Consider the following 24,181-nt stretch of genomic DNA (forward strand, 5'->3'; position numbering starts at 1 on the left):
CATGCAATTAAAATGATCCCCTACTTATATAGGTTTGATTTTGTTGTACTTCTGATAAAAATCATAACTACGAAAATTTATATAATTGTCATCTTCTGACCCCTTTAACTTTTTTATTTCTCTGCGTACGGGGCAGTATGAGGGCTAATTTTTGGTGCCGTGATCTGAAGTTTTTACTGGTATTTTTTTTGTTTTGATCCCACTTTTTGATTGCTTTTTACAGTATAAAAAGAGACCAAAAATACGCGATTTTGGACTGTGGAATTTTTTTACGTGTACGCCATTGAAGATATATTTTTATAGTAAGGACATTTACGCATGCAGCGATACCACATGTTTATATTTATATTTCTTTACATTTAAAAAAAATTTTAAATGGGAAAAGGGGGGTGATTCAAACTTTTATTATGAAAGGGGTTAAATCTAATTTATTAACTATATTTTTTACACATGCCTGCATCTCAGGCATGGAGCAATAGAGCGACAATCGGACGCCGAGGAGGCAGGTGGGGACCCTCCATGTCCTCACAGCTGATTAGGACACCACGGTTTCACCAGGGTGTCCCCGATCAGCCTGACTGAGCTGTGGGAAGCAGTTTTTAAAATTTTAGATGCGGCAATCAACTTTAATCGCCGCGTCTAAGGGGTTAATACCGGGCATCATCACAATCAGTGATGTCCAGTATTAGCCACCGGTCCCGGTCGTTGCTAGGTGCCAGGCCCGACCCACATGACCCCACAGTATAGCATGGGAGCGGGCGCACCCTGCGTCCTTAAGAGGTTAAGGTGATAGTGGTCTGTGTGCAGGGGTTTTATTCAGTATCAATACCGTAGTATTATCCAGTCATTATATGGTGGTAATGGTAGTGGTCATGGTGCAGTGTAATTATTCATCCCTTGTATAGTGGTGATTTTGGTCTGTTTATAGTGGTTTTTTACATAGGGTGAATTATACTCACCGATAATTTTTTTCTGGGAAGTCACCACGACAGCACCCGGAGATTGCCTCCGCCTGATTGGACAGGGAAAAGACCCTCCCACCGAGTAGAAAAGGAAAAAGTGGTAACTAAAAACCAACACCAAAATTATCACCAAAGGGTGGAATGTATGGGTGCTGTTGTGGAGACTTCCCAGAAAACAAATTATCGGTGAGTATAATTAACCCTTTCTCTAGTCGTCTCGGCAACAGCACCCCGAGAAATACCAAAGAATTATTAGGGAGGGACCACAGCACCTAGGACTTTGCATCCAAATGCCATGTCCTGCCATTACATGAAGTCTATAGTATTTGGAAAAGGTATGTCATCTTTTCCAGGTAGCAGCTGAAGCTTTTTCTGCCCAAGAGGAGGATACAGCACGAGAGGAATGAGCCCTTATCTCTGAGGGGGATCCTGACCACTAGATGTATAGGATTCTGAGATGGCTAAACGAATCCACCTAGAAATAGAGCTTTTAGAGGCCTTCCTACCTCTATTAAGACCTGCAAATTGTACAAACAGGTTCTTATCCTTCCTCCAGGTACTGGTGACGTCTATGTAGTTAAGGACAGCTCTCCTAACATCCAAAAAACTGAAAGATCGCTCCTGCTCATTGTTAGGATGAGCACAAAAAGATGGGATAACAATATCCTGGGATCTGTGGAAGGAAGAAGAAACTTTTGGAATCAAATTTGTGTCTAGTTGAAAAATAATCTTATAGTCTAATACTCTGAAATAAGGTTGTTGAAAGGAGAGAGCCTGAATTTCACCAATCCTTTGGGCCGAAGTGATGGTTACTAGGAACACGGTTTTGATGGTAAGACATTTTAAGGAAATAGAGTCTAAAGGTTCAAAAGGAGTTTTAGTTAGAGCTAAGAGGACCGTATTAATATTCCAAGAAGGAAATTTTTTTTAAATTCTGGGTCTTAATCTGTCCGTAGCTTTAATTAACCTAGATATATAGATATCCTCTCCCAGTTTGGTCTGATAGAGGGCACCTAGGGCTGAGACCTGTACTCTATGAGTGTTAGGAGAGAGGTCCAGATCAAACACGTCTTGGATGAAGTCAAGAATTTTAGTGATATCAGGAGAATCAAAAGAAAAAGATGACCGGGGCGTGATCTGGCTGCTGTGCTGAATGGCCACATAGAAGAGGTGCTCCTGCTCTAGTGCCGGGAAACTAGCTGTTGCAACTCTGCCAGCGACTTCCAGCTTTTCCCAAAAGCTCTATCCACCGCTATGGCGATCTCAGGCAGAAAGAGGAACCACAAACCGAGCGGTGCACAAAAGCTAACATACTTTTCCCGCTCCGGGGACTTGACCTGCAAGCTCTCCCAAGATGGCGCCTCGGAGCGTGCACAACAAACTCCTGCAGGCCGCAATAGATAAAAAAGAGCGGACAACGGGGAAGATGCTGTCACAACTGTGAGTCCCTACCAGACCCTACCTTCCACTTGGGTGCACCAGACACTGTCGTTTGAAGACTCGGCCCTGTGGGATGGCCCCGAACCTCCGCTTCTAATCGCCGGCACTCCTCAAACTCCGAGTGCTGAAGCGGTTGACAACAAGACCTCTGACGAAGATGCAGATGGCGCCCCAGGTGATTCCCCGCAGGTCAGTCCTCTTAAAAAGAAACCTTGCATGGCTGCACCAGGTGAGGCTACTACTGAGCCTGAAGATACTGCTGCTTGTCCTGACACTGACTTGTTCACAGTGTACCAGACTAAGGATGCAGCGGTTTCAGACACCTTATTAAAGGACATGCTGCTTTTACTGAGAAGCTCTCTACAAGCTGACTTTTCTAAGCTTCTCCGACTCCTGCAATCTTCCACTACTCTCCTGGAACACAAGATGTCCAGAGCTGAGACAGCTAGTTTCTTTCGCTAAAGCCCACAATGAGCTACAAAGTGCTCATAATGCGCTCGATGGAAAAGTGGACTCCTTACATGCCAAGATGGTGGACTTTTAGGACCGCAATAGACGTAACAACGTCAAGTTTCGGGGTATCCCAGAGAATATACCGGGCTCCCAACTGGTCCGCTATGTTCACCACCTCACTAAACAGATTCTCCTGGACATGGAGGAATACGAGTACAGCGTCGATCGGGCCCACAGAGTACCGAACCCTCGTTCCCTACCAGAAGAGGTGCCGCGCGATGTCCTAGCGCGATTCACTTTTTTCCATGCAAAAGACTTGCTCCTTCAATACTCTCGGAGTCATCCTATCCTACCAGCGCCATATGAAGAGGTTAAGATGTATGCGGACCTTTCCGCTGCTACACTGCAGGCCAGGCGAAGCTTTGCTCCCCTCACAGAAACGCTCTGCAACCTGGGGGTCCCGTACCGGTGGGGTTTCACAGTTAAAGTGCTGATCAATCTGCAGGGAAGGGTCCATGCTCTTCTTACAGCATCCCAAGGACTTTCAATCTTACAGGAGTGGGGTATGATTTCTGATGATGTCGAGATCCCTGGTCCACGGCCCCTCTCCCCACCGCACCGAGACCCGGTTTGACTCCCTGCTTTGTTTGAGTTTGTGGTATTACGATGACTCAGTAATTCCCGGTGCTGGAGCCCTTTCCTCTAAGGAGCTCAGTTATTATATCTGTCCCACCCCAACTAAATCGGTGCTACACCTCGATTTATTCACCGGAGAACCTGTGCAACTGTTGTATTCCGTTGTGTTTTATCCTCCTTTCTCTTCTTTCTTACTTTTTCTTTTTAGTGCTGCCTATACTGCCATTTCTTTTACTGACCTCATTGTATTTATGGTTAATGTTTTTGCTTAGCCTGCATTGCATACTGACCTTTGTGCTAAGATATATATCTCTCGTGACTCCCAGCCTAGTGCCTTCAAACTCCATGGGACCTCCAACCTGCAGCGCAAGTCCATCTCCTAGGTGCGCCAGAGGATAATTAAGGTCTGTATTTATGACATCCCCGTCTGGCCCCTTTCGGGTTTAGTCAGGATTTTAATTGTCCCCCCACACGCACTGCTGCACCTGTGTTTTTGAGTTGTGACATCCTTGTCTGTGCCACTTGGTGGTAAGTCGAGTTTTTAATCTATCTTTACACTCCTGTGGGGCACACTCTGAATTGATAGTCATGGGTATTGATGTTTTGTCCCTGAACGTCAACGGCCTTAATAGTCCCCAAAAATGACATTTTCTATGGCGGAAGGTGGAGAAACGCAATGCATCGATTGTATGTCTGCAAGAAATGCATGTCTCTTCTGAAAATCCTCCCCCTCTCCGCAATCAGAGATTTCCTGTGATGATCCATTCCTCCTTTGCCAAAAAGAAAAGGGGCGTACTAGTTGCATTCCGAGATGACCTTGCTGTTACCATATGCCGCCAAATTGTAGACCCTCATAGTCAGTTAATCGTTATCATGCGTACCCTTGTTAATACACCTTTTACTTTAGTTAATCTATATGCCCCAAACAGTGGACAAAGTCGCTTTCTGAGAAGACTCTTCAAATTGCTACTCTTGGTCCGTGTGGGTGAGGTAATAGTGTGCGGTGATTTCAACACAGTCATTGACTCCGCTCTGGAGCATCGTAGAGACGCTCATGTGCCCACGGCACTCTCCTCTCCACTTACAACCTATTTGACGTGTGGAGAATATATCATACTTCGGAACGCGACTTTACCTACTTTTCCCCCAGATTTCACACCTACTCTAGGATAGACCTCATCCTGGTCTCAAGGGGTTTGTTAGAGCGGGTCACTAGTTCGGAGATTGGGGAGATTACCTGATGGGACCATGCCCCAACCCTGCTGTCAGCAACAACTTTTAGGGGTATTCCCCCAAAGGGGTTAGCCCTAAAACTAGAAATCCCCCCTATATTAAAATGTCAATGTTTTATTAGTTCACTTAAAACAAGAAAACAAAATAAGTGTTTGGTGCTTGTTAAAAAAACGACCTGCGCTCAGCAGATTGAGTATGTGCTTCCAACTATATGACGAGCATTCACTCTTTTTGTATATAGCAATTAGCTCTGGATATGCACTTATATATATGCTGGCATTGATGGTCGCTATTTAAAATTAGATGCTAGCCATCCGCCCCCCGACGTTTTGTCAGCCCACGCTGACTTAATCAAGGGAGTCCGGCTAACCCTGCTGTCAGTCACATTCTCTGCTCCCACACACAGCGACTTTGTCTGGAGGGCCAACATGCATGTTATTGCCCACTCTGAACATAGAAACCCAACTTTTGGTATAAGATACGGGTACCAAAGCCCACTCCTGATTTCAGCCCTTGGTGATAGAAATTGAAATTAGAAACCACTTAATTAGGCACCAATAAGGCTAGGTTAAAAAACTTTTACTTCATCCGATAGAAAATACATGTATTGTATTGAATAAAAGTTATGAAGATGAAGTAAAAGTTATGTTTTAACCTAGCCTTATTGGTGCCTAATTAAGTGGTTTCTAATCCCACTCTGAACACTGAAAACTATTGAAACCTCTGTGGAGGAATACTTTCGCTTAAATTCTACTCCTGGTGTAACATGCACCTCCCTGTGGCTGGCCCACAAGGCGGTCATTAGAGGCAATTTCATTCGTCTGGGTTCCTTACGAACAGAAGACATACAAGAGGCTATCAACAAGGTCGCTGTGTTGGAAGCTTTACATAAGACTACTCCCTCGACAGACTTATATTCCCAACTCATACACTCTTGCACCCTCTTACGACAACTTTTACTCTACCAATATGAAGCAGATATTCGTAGGTCAAAATTCAATTTTTATACCTGGGATAACAAACCAACATCCCTATCAGCCAAGCATCTTAAGCCGCCCAGGACAAAATGTAAAATTGGCACGTTAAAACACCCTTCCTCTAATACTGTCCTCCTCTCCCCTAGGGACATTGCTAACGCATTCAAATCTTACTATTGTGGTTTATACAACCTACAGACTGACTCCCAGATGGTCCAGCCAACTGAGGAAGCTATTGACTCTTTCCTTCATTCTCTATCTGACTCTGCTCTCCTGTCGCTTAACTCACCTATCTCCCAGAGATTGAGACCGCTATAGCATCTTTGCCCTCACACAAAACGCCTGGTCCTGAAGGCCTACCGAATGAGTATTACAAGAGATACAAGGACATTTTACTCCCCCATTTACATGCAGTTTTTAATGTCACTATGTCCTCTGGTTCTTTCCCTCAAGAAATGCTTGCAGCTCTTCTCACCACTATACACAAATCCGGAAAACCCCTGGATCAAACTCCTAGCTATCGACCCATCTAGCTCCTGAACGGGGATGTTAAACTTTACGCAAAAATGTTATCGTCTAGATTACTGCCCATTCTCCCCTACTTGTTTGGTGCCGACCAGGTTGGCTTCACTCCAGGTCGTCAAGCACCCGATAATACTAGGCGCATGCTGTCCCTCCTACAACATTGTGAGCATCACTGTACCCCTGCAGCTTTCCTTACTCTTTACGCTGAAAAGGCATTCGACAGGGTGAACTGGCAATATGCATTCTCAGCACTGAGAGCATTTTGGGTTTTCGGGCCAGATTTTGGAAGCACTTTACTCCAATCCGGCTGCGATGGTTTTCTCGGAGGGTTCTCTCTCTGACCGGTTCAACCTGTCGAACGGCATGAGACAGGGGTGCCAATTCTCACCCCTACTCTCCATTGAGCCTTTAGCGTGTGCCATACGTGCCCATCATGGTATACACGGAATTGACGTTGGAGGTTATTCTCATGAATTGGCTTTATTTGCTGACGATATCATCCTCACCCTAACCGATGTCCCGTCATCTCTATCAGCTTTATTCTCCCTCTTGGAGTGATTTAGCGATATCTCTTTCTATAAGCTCAATTCTTCCAAATCCCAAATACTGCCTGTTAACCTCCACATGCTTGTAACTGACTCTCTTAAACGACATTTCAACCTTGACTGGCAGACAGAATCCCCCCCCCCCCCCCCCCGCACACATTTATATAGACAGCAGGCCCCCCTTATATAGACAGCAGCCCCCCCCACACACACACTTATATAGACAGCAGGGCCCCCCTTATAGACAGCACTCACTCTGCTGCTAGATCAGTGGTCTCCAAAATGTGGACCACCAGCTCTTGCAAAACTACAACTCCCAGGGGAGGAGGAGTGACTTGTGTGTCACATGCTCCTCCATAGGATGCAATGATGCGATCGGGAGAACAGGACAGCAGCACTGCAGGTATTGGAGGAGGATCAGTGTAACAATAGCGAATTTTAATTCGCTATTGTCACACAATGGGCGGGCTCGGCTGCCACAGTGAAATTATTTAAAGTTCCTCGGGCGGCCCGGTACCGTTTGATCCACGGACCGGTACCGGTCCGCAGCCCGGGGGTTGGGGAACACTACTCTAAATGATGTACTGGCACTGCTACCGATGGTAACCGGCTGTTGCCGGTTGTCCCTGATCAATACTACAGCTGGCTAGCATACAAATGAGTCGCATTGCACAATGGCTTCCTAAAATCCTATCAACTTATTTTTGTTTTGTTATCTCTTCCTTTGCTTCTCTTAATTCAATTCCTTGTTTATTTTCTTTACACTTACCTATTTGTCTAGACTGAACCGGGGGCATTGTCTCCCTGAGCACTAGACCTTATAAGGCTGTTATATGTTCAACTAGTTGACATGCTTTATTTCTATGTATGCTCGATATGCAGAAAAAATTGGAAACACAAGAGGGAAGCGCAACAATGTGCCGTAAAAGTTTTCAGATATAACGAAGACAAAGAGGTGAAAAAAACTTGCTCACCTTCTGGTGTTGTGCAGTGGGCACAACACCATATCGCGCTTGTATCCCGTTGCAAAGGGAATAGTGAAATCAGGGGGTGCAGCTCACACCGTGGCGTCCTGGGATTCCTGGACGTCTGGAGAATGCAAGAGGTGAAGATCCCCAGGGCTCCGGTTCACGTGTAAAAAAGGTGTGTTCGAGCGCTCACTCCTGTAGAATAGCTTGGCTGGGATCGTGGCAGTAAGAAGTAGCCGGACACGGTTAAAGATATAATAACCGGATTTTATTTGTATAGATCACAGATAACGCGTTTCGAGGGGTGGGACCCCCTCTTCGTCAGATCAATAATGTGGCAGATGTGGGAGGCCACTAATTTATGCAAAAAAAGCCCGCGAAATTTAACAGCAATTACCGGGTACAGATTAAAATACAAATATGCATCTGTGCAATACAATTTCCACAGTGTTGAAGATGTCTCAAATCCAAAGCAAAACATAAATTTAAATTAAAATTTAACACATATTACAATTAACATGAATGGTGCTTGGATGGCAGATCGAATAAGGTATTACTGCTATTAGCCTGGCCTTCCGTTCGGGGAGCTGAGCAAGTAGAAAAATCAAAGCGCCGCTCTCCATGTTGCGGCGTCATCTCAAAGATAGAGGCACAACTGGACCCTGGTCTTCCCCTGTATGGGAGACCCCTCATCCAGGTGCTCGGGAGGAAATGTCCCAAATTACAAAAAAGTTCATAGTAGAAGCGCATATCCTGCGCTGGACCGATTTAACAAACACAGGCATCGGCATTGCAATAGAGCATATTCTATGCAGTAGTGCCGTAGTGTATATTGATGTCATTGATACATACATATTTATATATATATACACATGCGCAGTTGTACACACATCCTCCCATGTATTCTTCTTTGGTTGATTGCTGGGCTGGTGGGGGTCATCTTTATTGGTAAGAGGGCAGGATGACACATTCAGTGAATGAGCTCTGTAGCCTCATTCAGCCCATGGGGTTGGAGCGATTCTAGTCTGTAAATCCAATACATCTCTTTCTTTCCCAGAGCTTCCAGGCGATTGGTAACATGTGCTGGGATGTAGTCAATGGGTAGGATGGATGAAATTCCTGTGGCCCCATTGTGTTTGGTCGTGACGTGTCGTGACAAACCTTGAAGCATAAATCCCTTTTTTATACTGCATCTGTGCTGGTTGAGTCTTTGGTGTAATTTCTGAGTGGTTCGACCCACGTACTGTTTCCCACAGCAACAGTTGATAAGGTAGATGACGAACTGGGATTGGCATGTCAGGTGGAATGGTAGCTCAAAGGTTTCCCCTGTATGATGGCTTCTAAAATCAGTGTTCCGGTCCGCTATGATGTTGCAGCAGAGACATCTCTTCTTGCCGCATTTGAACACACCTTTTTTGAGAGTGGTCTCAGTGGTGATGCGTTTAGCTGGCCTCTGTCTTTTCAAATGGCTTGGAGCCAGCATATTCCTGAGGGAAGGAGCTCTTCTAAATGTTAGTAGGGGTTGGGTAGGTAAAATTTCTTTTAGGTAGGGATCATTCTTGAGGAGACTCCAATGTTTTTGTAGGATTTTCCTTATGTTGTAATGGCCCGTGGAGTACGTTGTCACAAAACTGCTGTTCTTTTTACCCCAGTTGTGTTGTTGTTTCGTGTGTCTTTTGAATTTTTCTTTTTGGTTTGTCTCCTCTTGATCACACGAGGCCTCTTGGACTGAGGGTGATGACCCTGAAGCTATAGTGGCTGATGGCAGCGGTGAGGAGGGTAGACATGATTCCTGGGTGAGTGCAAGCGCTTTTAAAAAAGCATTCTCTACCAGAGTTTTAGGGTATCCTTTCACAGAAAATCTGTTCTTCAGAATTTTGGATTGATCAATGTAGGTACTGGTGTTGGCACAATTTTTCCGAACTCGGCGGAATTGGCCATAGGGTATATTCTGTTTCCATTTAGAGTAGTGTCCACTCAAAAAAGGTACATAACTATTCGAGTCGACAGTTTTGAAGAACGTGGAGGTGATGATTTGGCTATTTTCGTGAGCAATTAGTAGATAAAGAAATTCGATTTCTTTATCGGAAATGTTTGGTGTTAGGGTAATGCCCCAATCGTTGCTGTTTATTTCATGGATCAGTGTATGGATTTGTTCAGCTGTACCCCTCCAAAGAAAGAACAGGTCGTCTATATAACGTTTATATACGACTGTGTGTTCCAAAAAAAGTTTGTTCTTATGGAGGAACTCTTCTTCGAATTGCCCCATGAAGAGGTTAGCCAAGCTATTCTACAGGAGTGAGCGCTCGAACACACCTTTTTTACACGTGAACCGGAGCCCCGGGGATCTTCACCTCTTGCATTCTCCAGACGTCCAGGAATCCCAGGATGCCACAGTGTGAGCTGCACCCCCTGATTTCACTATTCCCTTTGCAACGGGATACAAGCGCGATATGGTGTTGTGCCCACTGCACAACACCAGAAGGTGAGCAAGTTTTTTTCACCTCTTTGTCTTCGTTATATCTGAAAACTTTTACGGCACATTGTTGCGCTTCCCTTTTGTGTTTCCAATTTTTTCAGCATATCGAGCATCTTCTCAAAACCGCACCTGCAAGTCAAGTGTCGGGGAGCCCTCTACCTTTTCGAAGTTTGGGCTGGAAACACTAACTAGCAGCACATTGCACTCATGGAATACTTTACTAGACGCCACACAGACCGTGGCAGACTTATTGCGGAATATACGGAACAGGTCACACCTCAGGCTATTGACTGTGACCATGATTCTCTGGCATCTGAGGATAAAATGATAATGACTGAAATGTTTAATAATCTTGAAAATGTATTATTAGACGAATTAAGGCATAGTGTTGACATAGATTTTTTGAATATTTACTTACATGAATGCCTTGCGCCGAGGGGGCTCCGCTTGACCTTTGACCCCACTTTCAAAGATGATGTAATGTATAAAAATGAATGGGAATGTCTATTAACCAAATGTTCTGAAATGCTTATTAATCACATAAAAACTAAGAGGTCAAAATTGCAAACAAATGCTATGACCAAAATACAAGATCTAATAACAGGTCTGGAGCAATTTTCATCACATACAGAATATAGGGCACTCAATAATAAAATCTCTTCACGCATCTCCAAAGCCCAACAAGAAATAATAGCCAAAAAAGCACAGAAACTCAAAAGGGATTGAATGGACAAATCCAGGAATAGATACCGGAAATGGCACAGAAGTAAAACCCCACAAGAAGAAGAAGAAGAGGTTCCAACATCACCATCACCTGTTCTCACGGAACACAGGAACACGCTTAGGACCATCACCCCAACTCCCAGGAGGATTAATAAACCTTACCACAACTACAACAGAACAACATGGAGACCCCAAATCCATTCCAACCGCACCACTAAGGGGACAGACCATCAACAAAAGAAACACCCTGGGGCTAACACTAAAAGAACATCTACCTGGCGGAATTCCGCTTATACCACCAGGAACCCATCAACTAACACCCCCAAAGGTCACCACACCCCCAACAAAAATGACAAGAATAAGAAAACATACCAGAACAATACCAACATCCCTACTAAGCCGAACACCATAACCCATATCAACAATAGGATTACTCCTCCATCTATCACCCCACCAAAAACCACTGTTCTCCCTACTGAGCCAAAGAAGGGAACACAAGATTTGGAAACTCCGAAGATCTCACACAATCAAGTCGAGGAACATATGAAGGACATCAGGCATTCTATCAGACGCTTGAAAGATAAACTGAAAGAAGATATGGTATATAACATTGAGGAGATCACACCAATTTTACAACTGTCTCTGTCACCGCTAAAAGAGAATTCCATGAATCTCTCTATACTGACAGTTCATGATACCAGTCCTCCCCACCTACCTTCAGGACCTACACCAGTTCTGGTAGATAATTCCACAGCAGGTGAAGACGCCCTGGTCCCTTTCCTAAAGACAGTAAGGGATTCCCTTCACACTTTTACCATCACAGCTGAGATCCATCAATCCTCTCATAAAAGCAATCCTCTATCCTCCCAACCCTGTGGAGATTATCATGAGAGGAATCCGGTTCCCCAAAAACAACCAACTGAACCCGATCTTATAAATCTCTCTGAAAAAAACGATCAAATAAATACTTACCCTCTTCCAGTGGCCACCGCTGCACATCCGGATGGGATCCCAGCCAACCAATCAGGTTCCTCTTTTTTAGAGGTAGGTCCCAACCGGACCGGGTCAATAAGGGACTACTTTCAACCTCGAAAACCAACAAAAAGAAAACTAGAAGAGGAAATAGAGGAGGAGCCCGCAACGCACAGTGGAAAAACACCAAAAAGAAAACAAGAATAAAGAATTCTATGGAATCAAAATCTTCTAAAGAATCTATGATAAAAATTTTTAATCTATCGGACCATTTATTAAACCAAGGGGAACTATCCCTTTTACAAAAAGGCTTATCCTATTGCCCTAAATCACACCCCAACAAATTTGACCTATTCTTGGACCTTCATAGGTTCACAAGACGTCTCACATTGCAACGTCACTTTGCCCTGCCGAATGTCAGCTCCAAATACCATCCACAGGAGGAAACGGTGATACCCGGAGTGCACCCGGAGGTGAAAGCCAAATCGAAATTTTACCCCGTGGAAAGCCAAGGTCACCTTCTCAAGACATTTCATGATTTGGTAGCCGAGGACCTCAAAAGTCTTCCTGACACCTGTAAGATGACAACAAAAGAGGGCCACCTCACAAACAGTGAGCGAGCCGCCCTAAAATCTTTGAAGGACAACCAAGATATCGTGATTCGCCCCGCAGATAAAGGCGGGGGAATTGTAATACAGAACTACACGGAATATGATCAAGAAGCATGGAAGATTTTAGGAGATACCCTATACTATGAACAGATTAATGGTAACCCTCTCCCTGCACTAAAACAGAAAGTTTCCTCCATATTGGAAGATGGCGTCAAGCAGGGTGTTATCACCAAAAAGGAAAAAAACTTTCTATGGATCTCCAACCCCAAAATGCCCTTTTACTACCATCTACCAAAGGTGCACAAGGACCAAGAGCACCCACCGGGAAGACCCATTATTTCTGGGATAGACAGCATCACGAGCAACTTATCACAGTATTTGGATTTAATACTCCAACCTTATGCCCAGAATCTGCAGAGCTACCTCAAAAATTCAGACCAACTAATGACTATACTAAAAGATCTGGCATGGGAGGAAAACATGATGTTTGTAACCATGGATGTGTCTGCTCTATATTCAAATATCAGACACGATCTGGGACTAAAGAGCACAGCTTGCTACCTAAGAAGCGACACAAAAATACCTGAGAATCAGGCGGACTTCCTGATTACATGCCTGGAACTAATCCTAAAAAACTACTTTTTCACCTATAACGGGGTGACATTTCAACAAACCAGAGGGACGGCTATGGGGACCAGAGTCTCCCCCTCGTATGCTAACCTCTTCATGGGGCAATTCGAAGAAGAGTTCCTCCATAAGAACAAACTTTTTTTGGAACACACAGTCGTATATAAACGTTATATAGACGACCTGTTCTTTCTTTGGAGGGGTACAGCTGAACAAATCCATACACTGATCCATGAAATAAACAGCAACGATTGGGGCATTACCCTAACACCAAACATTTCCGATAAAGAAATCGAATTTCTTGATCTACTAATTGCTCACGAAAATAGCCAAATCATCACCTCCACGTTCTTCAAAACTGTCGACTCGAATAGTTATGTACCTTTTTTGAGTGGACACTACTCTAAATGGAAACAGAATATACCCTATGGCCAATTCCGCCGAGTTCGGAAAAATTGTGCCAACACCAGTACCTACATTGATCAATCCAAAATTCTGAAGAACAGATTTTCTGTGAAAGGATACCCTAAAACTCTGGTAGAGAATGCTTTTTTAAAAGCGCTTGCACTCACCCAGGAATCATGTCTACCCTCCTCACCGCTGCCATCAGCCACTATAGCTTCAGGGTCATCACCCTCAGTCCAAGAGGCCTCGTGTGATCAAGAGGAGACAAACCAAAAAGAAAAATTCAAAAGACACACGAAACAACAACACAACTGGGGTAAAAAGAACAGCAGTTTTGTGACAACGTACTCCACGGGCCATTACAACATAAGGAAAATCCCACAAAAACATTGGAGTCTCCTCAAGAATGATCCCTACCTAAAAGAAATTTTACCTACCCAACCCCTACTAACATTTAGAAGAGCTCCTTCCCTCAGGAATATGCTGGCTCCAAGCCGTTTGAAAAGACAGAGGCCAGCTAAACGCATCACCACTGAGACCACTCTCAAAAAAGGTGTGTTCAAATGCGGCAAGAAGAGATGTCTCTGCTGCAACATCATAGCGGACCGGAACACTGATTTTAGAAGCCATCATACAGGGGAAACCTTTGAGCTACCATTCCATCTGACATGCCAATCCCAGTTCGTCATCTACCTTATCAACTGTTGCTGTGGGAAACAGTACATGGGTCGAACCACTCAGAAATTACACCAAAGACTCAACCAGCACAGATGCAATATAAAAAAGGGATTTATGCTTCAAGGTTTGTCACGACACGTCACGACCAAACACAATGGGGCCACAGGAATTTCATCCATCCTGCCCATTGACTACATCCCAGCACATGTTACCAATCGCCTGGAAGCTCTGGGAAAGAAAGAGATGTATTGGATTTACAGACTAGAATCGCTCCAACCCCATGGGCTGAATGAGGCTACAGAGCTCATTCACTGAATGTGTCATCCTGTCCTCTTACCAATAAAGATGACCCCCACCAGCCCAGCAATCAACCAAAGAAGAATACATGGGAGGATGTGTGTACAACTGCGCATGTGTATATATATATATATAAATATGTATGTATCAATGACATCAATATACACTACGGCACTACTGCATAGAATATGCTCTATTGCAATGCCGATGCCTGTGTTTGTTAAATCGGTCCAGCACAGGATATGCGCTTCTACTATGAACTTTTTTGTAATTTGGGACATTTCCTCCCGAGCACCTGGATGAGGGGTCTCCCATACAGGGGAAGACCAGGGTCCAGTTGTGCCTCTATCTTTGAGATGACGCCGCAACATGGAGAGCGGCGCTTTGATTTTTCTACTTGCTCAGCTCCCCGAACGGAAGGCCAGGCTAATAGCAGTAATACCTTATTTGATCTGCCATCCAAGCACCATTCATGTTAATTGTAATATGTGTTAAATTTTAATTTAAATTTATGTTTTGCTTTGGATTTGAGACATCTTCAACACTGTGGAAATTGTATTGCACAGATGCATATTTGTATTTTAATCTGTACCCGGTAATTGCTGTTAAATTTCGCTGGCTTTTTTTGCATAAATTAGTGGCCTCCCACATCTGCCACATCATTGATCTGACGAAGAGGGGGTCCCACCCCTCGAAACGCGTTATCTGTGATCTATACAAATAAAATCCGGTTATTATATCTTTAACCGTGTCCGGCTACTTCTTACTGCCACGATCCCAGCCAAGCTATTCTACAGGAGTGAGCGCTCGAACACACCTTTTTTACACGTGAACCGGAGCCCTGGGGATCTTCACCTCTTGTGTTTATTTCTATGTATACAACTGTTACTTCTGCTTTATGACAAATTCGAAAACAATAAAAACTTATTGAATAAAAAAAAAAAGAAAAAGATGACCCACACCAAGAGGAATATTTCCTCCACACCTTAGTGTACATTTTAGAGGTAGAAAGCTTATGACTTGCCAAGAGGGTATTGATCACTCTATCTGAGAATCCCTTCTTCTCTAGCAGGAACTTTTCAGAATCCTTGCTGATAGATTGAGGTTCTGAACCTGTCTGTGTAGAATTGGTCCCTGAGAGAGCAGGTCCTGGTGAGCAGGGAACATAATTGGCTTGTTCAGCCTCATGGACTGTAGCAGAGCAAATCATCATCCCCTCTTGGGCCAGAATAGAGTAACTAAGATCAGGGTGCACTTCTCTCAACTTAGCTTTTGAAGGACCCTGGGAATTACCGGAATAGGAGGGAAGGCATAGACTAGACTGAAGTTCCATGTCTGAGCTAAGGCATCTGTCACCGCTGGATGGTCCCTTGGATTGAGGGGAAAAAAAATTCTGTTTTTTTCTGGTGGCGAACAAGTCGATCTGGGGGACACCCCATTTCTCTGTTATCAATCTGAAAGCCCAGTCTGCTAGACACCATTCCCCGGGATCTAGGGTCTGCCTGCTGAGAACATCTGCCTGTAGATTCCAGACTCCTGTGAGGTGTACGGCTGTTATGGATAAGATTCTGTCTTCTGCCCAAGAAAAAATGTTCTTTGCTATTGATTGGAGATGACTGTGTCTGGGGCCTCCATAATGGCGGATAAAGGACACTGCTGTGGTATTGTTGGAGTGAAGAAGAATGTGTCTGCCTCTGCAGGATGGTTCTAGGTGTTGGAGAGACATCCACATGGCTAGAAGCTCCCTTAAGTTTGAGGATTTCTGAGCTAGTACAGGTCCCCATCTGCCCTGAACTGCATGATCCACTGTGTGGGCTCCTCACCCCCACGTGCTGGCATCTGTGGTAATGATTAGAGGACCCTCCTGAAACCAATGAACCCCCTGACTCAGGTTTTCCTGGGAGAGCCACCAAACTAACATTTTTTTTTTTTTTTAATGGGAATCAGTACATTCTCCAAGGAAAATAGGGATTTGTCCCATACTGCTAGGAGTCATCTTTGTAGTGGTCTTGAGGGAAATTGGGCCCACCTCACTGACGGGATGCAAGACATTAGGTGACCCAATATGGACATTGCATAATGGATTGAGCAAGACCGTCTAGCACAAAATTCTGTTATTAACTGCTGAATCTTCAACTTCTTTGCTGGTGGGAAGAAAGATTGTTGGACAGTCGAGTCTAGGAGGACTCCTAAAAATTGTTTTACTGGACTGGGAGAAAGGTCTGACTTTTCTGAGTTGAGTATCCAGCCCAGGCTCTGAAGAATCTGAATGTTCCTGTGAATGTGGACCTGTAATCGAGGAACAGAATCGTCTAGATAGGGAATAATAATAATAAACTCCCTCCTCAGAAGGGACACCACCTCTGAAATGAGTTTTGTAAATATGGGGGGGGGGGGGGCAGAAGAAAGCCCGAAGAGCAGACAAACTAGTAGTGATGGCAGACCTCAGGAAACGGCAAACCTCAGGAACTGCTGAGATTCCCTATGAATTGGAAGATGCTAATAGGCGTCCTTCAAATCTATAGTTGCCATTACTGAATTTTTCTTTATTAGAGCTACTGCTGATTTTATTGTTTCCATTTTGAATTTTCTGTACTTTACAAATTCGTTCAGGGGTTTAAAATTTATTATGGTTCTGAACTTTCCACTGTTTGTTTTTTACCAAAAACAGGTGAGAGTAATGTCCCTGTTTGAGTTGATGTAAGAGAACTTAGACAACCGCGCCCAATTTTAATAAATCTTGAACCCCCTGAAGAATCTGCGAGGAATGATTTGAAGTTAGAGTCATTACAAACTTTTGAGGAGGAGGGGAGGTAAATGCCACTATGTAGCCTTCCTGTATAATTTTCACAATCCAGGGATTGGGAATTAAAGCTTCCCGATTGTGGGCAAAAGAGGTTAACCGAGCCCCCCACAGGAATGGCATCATTGTTTCTTGGTATCGGATTCAGTCTGGGAGGGATTAAGAATGAATCCTCTACCTCTGCCACCCTTGCTATAAGACCAGCGTCCTGTTTTTCCTTTCCCTCCTCTATAAGATTGACTTGGTTGGCATAGGAGACGAAAAGGAGTCTTCTTTTTAGGTTCTGCTTTCTCCCGAGGAAATCCTTTTTTATTATCAGCTGCTTTAGCTGAGATGAAGTCTAACTCAGGACCAAATACAAACTGACTGTGAAAGGGAAGTGAGCATAACTTGGATTTTGATGCTAGATCCCCAGACCAGGACTTTAACCATAAGACACGTCTTAAGGAGTTAGATAACACAGCTGTACATGCAGATAATCTGACAGACTCGGCAGAAGCATCCGATAAAAATTTTAGGCCATCTTGAGGAGAGGGAGAGATCCAAGAATCTGGTCACGAGGCGTATCACCTTGAAGATGCAGGGGCAGTTGATCTAGCCACACACCAAGGGTTCTAGCAACAAATGTGGAAGCAATGCTAGGACGTAAAAGGGTCGCAGCAGCTTCCCAAGTCTTTTTAAGAAGAGCTGGGTAGCGTTCTCAAAGGGTAAGGAAGTGTGCTTTGCTACCTTCGCAATAGGGATGTCTACTTATGGTATAGTGTCCCAATCTTCCGAATCCTTATTATCAAAGGGATAGCATCCTTTAATCCCTTTGGAATGAAGGATCCTTTTTCAGGTTTGGACCATTCATCTTTAATGATTTTATGAATGTTGAATTGTTCTAGGCTCCTGAACTTCTTCTATACCAAAGGAGGATCTAATGGCTCAGATTAGTTCCTCAGTATCCTCAGGACTAAACAGGAATGTTCTGAAGCCAAGGTCCTCCTCTACCTCAGGACATTCAACCACTTCTTCTTCTTCAATATCCTAAGTAGCGGTACTTTCCACTGAGTCAAAAAAAGTAATTATCTTAGGCTGTGGCACCTTAACCACAGCTGAGGTAGAAGCAATGGGCTGAGATGATTTAGCAGCTTGAATCTCTGTGTGGATAATCTCCTTAATCTCTCTCATAAGGTCAGGGGTTTCCTCCCTAACTAAATTAGCCAAACATCTTTTACATATCGGCTTCTTAACACAGTCCTTATTACACAATAAACATTTCCTTTTAGTATGTTTAGGTTTAGGGACAGTAACATCCTTTTCTCTCTGAAATAAAAACAAGGGAGGAAAGGATCAGAAAAAAACAACTGTAGATAGGCTTGTGTAAAGACCACATAGCCCTCAGTACTCCCGGATCCCGGATTCTGCAGCGTCTCACCCTCAGAGACTTTCGGTGGAGTAGACATCATGGGCTCTGGAAGCTCCATACAGCTAGTTGAATGAAGCAGAGGACGCTAGACTAAGGATCCTTTAATAGAGGACACTGTCTGTGGTCTGGAAGCGATCCCGTTTGAATTTGCCCACCTCTTAATCCTCTAGGGCAGGCCGGAGCATGTGACACTGCCCCCACTGCAAGTGACATACGACACCAACCACAGGACTGGGGATCTGCCCGGAACTGACCCCACGATAGCGGAAATGAGGTCAGACGCCGGCCGGCACTGGCATTACTTCCACGGAACCGGAATAAAGGCCCCGTGCGACGCTGGAAAAAAAGTCAGCAAGGGAGCGGAAGAGAAGCCGGCTCTCTGATCCGCACCCACTCTGCATAAGCCCGACCTGGATGCCGCAGAAGTAGGTAGGGAAAAATAAATATTCTGTCAAGCGGGATCCGTCTCCCGCACCTCTTAGGTTACCTGCCCGGATCGGGACAGGAAAAAACACTGGAGGGGAGAGGAAGGGGAGGGTCTTTTAACCTCTCAGTGTTTTTCCCTGTCCAATCAGGCGGAGGCAATCTCAGGGTGCTGTCATGGAGACGACTAGAGAAAATAACAGTATGATGGTATAAGTCACTGCAGTAGTAATATGTTGTCCTGCTGGTTTGGGGTTATTAGTTTATGTTTCTAAACCACAACCTGTGAGAAAATCCTGCATGTGCCCCTGGTGAGCGGCGATACATACACTATATATGCATCACCATTCTCTTACATTCATAGGCTGCAGGTGGATGCACAATATTCTGCCTAGCATGGTGCTTCCAACCCGTGCTGCACCAGTGATGGGGGGGGGGGGGTACGACCAAATGCACCTTTATCTGTGTAGACAAAAAACATTGCATCGGCCCTGACTAAGATAAAGAAAGCCCACTCAGGACCTCAGGTGCAAATGTTTCCTGACCAGGTTTGACATTATCTGGGCAAAGGGCCCGACTTGCCACAATAAAGAGTCATGGGGGGGTGAGGGGGGCATAGGAGCAAGGGTGGCATGGGGGCGAGGGGAGCATGGGGGCGAAGGGGGCATGGGAGGTGAGGGAGACATGGGAGGGCATGAAAGGAAAGGCGACAATCTGACAGAAGGCCTCCTCGAAGGGTCCCAAAATGGTGATTTCTCTCAGAACCTAGTGGTCGGCATTTATCATTGTAGGTTTAAGGTGCAAATAAACCCTGCTTGCTCCTTTTTTGCGCCTTTTCTAGACACGAAAAAACAGTCTAAAGACAATGATAAACGTCGGCCAGTGTCAATTAGGATAATTAAAGACAAAAGCTCCTCGAGATCTCTGAACACAATCTCATCTTGTATAATATGGGAGAGTCCACGAGAGAACGTGTCCACCAGCGCTTCCTTATCCCAGCACACTTCTGCTGCTAGAATACACAACTCTATTGAATTCTTGGCCACAGTTCTCGTCCCCTGTTACATGGACATGAGCTGCTCTGCCGCAGAGGGAGAACGGACAGGGGGATTAAAAGGGTACTCCACTGCCCCAGTGGTCAGAACATTTAGTTCCAAGCGCTGGGTGTGGGCTGCGGGGTCATAAATGTCACACTGTGCCCCCTCAGTGCAAGTCTATGGGAACGGGCGTGATGGCCTCGTACACATAGGGATATTTCTTGTCCATATTCCAGCTGTAGTATCACATTAGTTTGCATTTTGGGTGAATAGAAGAATATACAGGAAGAGACAGGACAGAGAGATAAAAGAATTCTACAAAATTATTACAGCAGAAGAATCTGTGACTCTTCTCTATATTAAGTTGTTACTACTCACCTGGGCGGTTACCTGTAGGAACATCCTCCTTATACTGCTCATCACCGCTCACATCTGTCTCTTCTTCTTCCTTTATGTCTGTAGCATTAATATTGTTCAGATCTTTCCCTGTCGGAATGTCCTCCTTATACTGCTCATCACCGCTCACATCTGTCTCTTCTTCTTCCTTTATGTCTGTAGCATTAATATTGTTCAGATCTTTCTCTGTAGGAATGTTTTCCTTATACTGCTGATCAAGAGGACGGGGACACCTCTCTGGTGCTGTTCTCTTACTGAATCTGACTGTAGGGAACACATAAAGAGACTGAATTCATTCTTTACATACAAATAATGAGAGGACATGTGTATATAGTCATGTCTATTACCTGGTGATGTGAGGGGCTGCTGATCCTCCATCATGACCTGATCCTTGTACTGATCCTTGTGTCCTTCTACATACTCCCACTCCTCCATGGAGAAATAGACCGCCACGTCCTGACACCTTATAGGAACCTGACACACAATGATACCGTCATCACCCCGACCCCTCCAGTGGTGTTACTGTATAATGTCCCAGCATTCCCAGCAGTGTCACCTCTCCAGTCATCACCAGACCCCTCCATTACTGTATAATGTCCCAGCAGGGTCACCTCTCCAGTCATCACCAGACCCCTCCATTACTATATAATGTCCCAGCAGTGTCACCTCTCCAGTCATCACCAGCTCCCTCCATTACTGTATAATGTCCCAGCAGTGTCACCTCTCCAGTCATCACCAGACCCCTCCATTACTGTATAATGTCCCAGCAGTGTCACCTCTCCAGTCATCACCAGACCCCTCCATTACTGTATAATGTCCCAGCAGTGTCACCTCTCCAGTCATCACCAGACCCCTCCATTACTGTATAATGTCCCAGCATTCCCAGCAGTGTCACCTCTCCAGTCATCACCAGACCCCTCCATTACTGTATAATGTCCCAGCAGTGTCACCTCTCCAGTCATCACCAGACCCCTCCATTACTGTATAATGTCCCAGCAGTGTCACCTCTCCAGTCATCCCCAGACCCCTCCATTACTGTATAATGTACCAGCATTCCCAGCAGTGTCACCTCTCCAGTCATCACCAGACCCCTCCATTACTGTATAATGTCCCAGCAGTGTCACCTCTCCAGTCATCACCAGACCCCTCCATTACTGTATAATGTCCCAGCAGGGTCACCTCTCCAGTCATCACCAGACCCCTCCATTACTGTATAATGTCCCAGCAGGGTCACCTCTCCAGTCAGCAGCTCCATCATCTTGTTGATGAGTTCTCGGATTTTCTGTTCATCCATTTCCTCATGTATCAGGGAGTGAGGTGGGGGCCCCGGGATTGGGCTCAGGGTTCTTCCCCATCCTTCACACACAGGGGCCCGACAGCAGCCACTAGAGGACTTCTTCACTACTGTATAATCCTGTGTATGGAGAGACACATTAATATCACTACATACATTCCCAGAATCCCTCACCTCTCAAGTCATATCTATCTGTTATTACATAGATAAGAATGAGGTCATGTGACATCACTCCCAGAATCCCTCACCTCTCCAGTCATATCCATCTGTTATTACATAGATAAGAATGAGGTCATGTGACATCACTCCCAGAATCCCTCACCTCTCCAGTCATATCCATCTGTTATTACATAGATAAGAATGAGGTCATGTGACATCACTCCCAGAATCCCTCACCTCTCCAGTCATATCCATCTGTTATTACATAGATTAGAATGAGGTCATGTGACATCACTCCTGTTACGCCGAGCGCTCCGGGTCCCCGCTCCTCCCCGGAGCGCTCGCAACATCCTCGCTACTGCAGCGCCCCGGTCAGATCCACTGACCGGGTGCGCTGCGATACCGCCTCCAGCCGGGATGCGATTCGCGATGCGGGTGGCGCCCGCTCGCGATGCGCACCCTGGCTCCCGTACCTGACTCGCTCTCCGTCGGTCCTGTCCCGGCGCGCGCGGCCCCGCTCCCTAGGGCGCGCGCGCGCCAGGTCTCTGCGATTTAAAGGGCCACTGCGCCACTGATTGGCGCAGTTGTTCTAATTAGTGTGTTCACCTGTGCACTCCCTATGTATACCTCACTTCCCCTGCACTCCCTCGCCGGATCTTGTTGCCATTGTGCCAGTGAAAGCGTTTCCTTGTGTGTTCCTAGCCTGTGTTCCAGACCTCCTGCCGTTGCCCCTGACTACGATCCTTGCTGCCTGCCCCGACCTTCTGCTACGTCCGACCTTGCTCTTGTCTACTCCCTTGTACCGCGCCTATCTTCAGCAGTCAGAGAGGTTGAGCCGTTGCTAGTGGATACGACCTGGTTACTACCGCCGCTGCAAGACCATCCCGCTTTGCGGCGGGCTCTGGTGAATACCAGTAGTAACTTAGAACCGGTCCACTAGCACGGTCCACGCCAATCCCTCTCTGGCACAGAGGATCCACCTCCTGCCAGCCGAATCGTGACAGTAGATCCGGCCATGGATCCCGCTGAAGTTCCACTGCCAGTTGTCGCCGACCTCACCACGGTGGTCGCCCAGCAGTCGCAACAGATAGCGCAACAAGGCCATCAGCTGTCTCAACTGACCGTGATGCTACAGCAGCTACCACCACAGCTTCAGCAATCATCTCCTCCGCCAGCTCCTGCACCTCCTCCGCAGCGAGTGGCCGCTTCCGGCCTACGACTATCCTTGCCGGATAAATTTGATGGGGACTCTAAGTTTTGCCGTGGCTTTCTTTCACAATGTTCCCTGCACTTGGAGATGATGTCGGACCAGTTTCCTACTGAAAGGTCTAAGGTGGCTTTCGTAGTCAGCCTTCTGTCTGGGAAAGCTCTGTCATGGGCCACACCGCTCTGGGACCGCAATGACCCCGTCACTGCCTCTGTACACTCCTTCTTCTCGGAAATTCGAAGTGTCTTTGAGGAACCTGCCCGAGCCTCTTCTGCTGAGACTGCCCTGCTGAACCTGGTCCAGGGTAATTCTTCCGTTGGCGAGTACGCCATACAATTCCGTACTCTTGCTTCCGAATTATCCTGGAATAATGAGGCCCTCTGCGCGACCTTTAAAAAAGGCCTATCCAGCAACATTAAAGATGTTCTGGCCGCACGAGAAATTCCTGCTAACCTGCATGAACTCATTCATCTAGCCACTCGCATTGACATGCGTTTTTCCGAAAGGCGTCAGGAGCTCCGCCAGGATATGGACTTTGTTCGCACGAGGCGTTTTTTCTCCCCGGCTCCTCTCTCCTCTGGTCCTCTGCAATCCGTTCCTGTGCCTCCCGCCGTGGAGGCTATGCAAGTTGACCGGTCTCGCTTGACACCTCAAGAGAGGACACGACGCCGCATGGAGAATCTTTGCCTGTACTGTGCCGGTACCGAACACTTCCTGAAGGATTGTCCTATCCGTCCTCCCCGCCTGGAAAGACGTACGCTGACTCCGCACAAAGGTGAGACAGTTCTTGATGTCAACTCTGCTTCTCCACGCCTTACTGTGCCTGTGCGGATATCTGCCTCTGCCTTCTCCTTCTCTACTATGGCCTTCTTGGATTCCGGATCTGCAGGAAATTTTATTTTGGCCTCTCTCATCAACAG

At 45.7% G+C, this 24,181-nt stretch overlaps 3 protein-coding genes across 3 annotated transcripts in view; 1 reads left to right on the forward strand and 2 right to left on the reverse strand.

Moving 5' to 3' along the window:
• LOC130298198 (zinc finger protein 850-like) overlaps positions 1-24,181 on the forward strand; it is a 173,492-nt gene that overhangs the window by 131,607 nt on the left and 17,704 nt on the right. The gene's annotated exons all lie outside the window — the stretch shown is intronic.
• LOC130298197 (oocyte zinc finger protein XlCOF7.1-like) overlaps positions 1-24,181 on the reverse strand; it is a 286,423-nt gene that overhangs the window by 1,836 nt on the left and 260,406 nt on the right. The gene's annotated exons all lie outside the window — the stretch shown is intronic.
• On the reverse strand, positions 1,516-21,922 carry LOC130298193 (oocyte zinc finger protein XlCOF8.4-like). The gene is made up of 4 exons (XM_056551110.1): positions 21,836-21,922; positions 20,949-21,075; positions 20,584-20,865; positions 1,516-1,635 (listed from the first exon to the last, which is right to left on the reverse strand). Exons 1-4 carry the CDS (start codon positions 21,893-21,895, stop codon positions 1,532-1,534), a joined length of 573 nt encoding a protein of 190 aa, XP_056407085.1. The 5' UTR covers positions 21,896-21,922; the 3' UTR covers positions 1,516-1,531.

The sequence above is a fragment of the Hyla sarda genome (assembly GCF_029499605.1).
Source record: "Hyla sarda isolate aHylSar1 chromosome 1 unlocalized genomic scaffold, aHylSar1.hap1 SUPER_1_unloc_4, whole genome shotgun sequence".
Taxonomy (NCBI): Eukaryota; Metazoa; Chordata; class Amphibia; order Anura; family Hylidae; genus Hyla; species Hyla sarda.

Coding starts and splice junctions, on each gene's coding strand:
- LOC130298193 (XM_056551110.1), bottom strand. CDS start 21,895: ATGGATGAACAGAAAATCCGAGAACTCATCAACAAGATGATGGAGCTG. Junction 21,076..21,835: donor TGGAGCTGCTGACTGGAGAG/GTGACCCTGCTG, acceptor ATTGTGTGTCAG/GTTCCTATAAGGTGTCAGGA. Junction 1,636..20,583: donor TCCTACAGGTAACCGCCCAG/GTGAGTAGTAAC, acceptor TTCCTTCCACAG/ATCCCAGGATATTGTTATCC.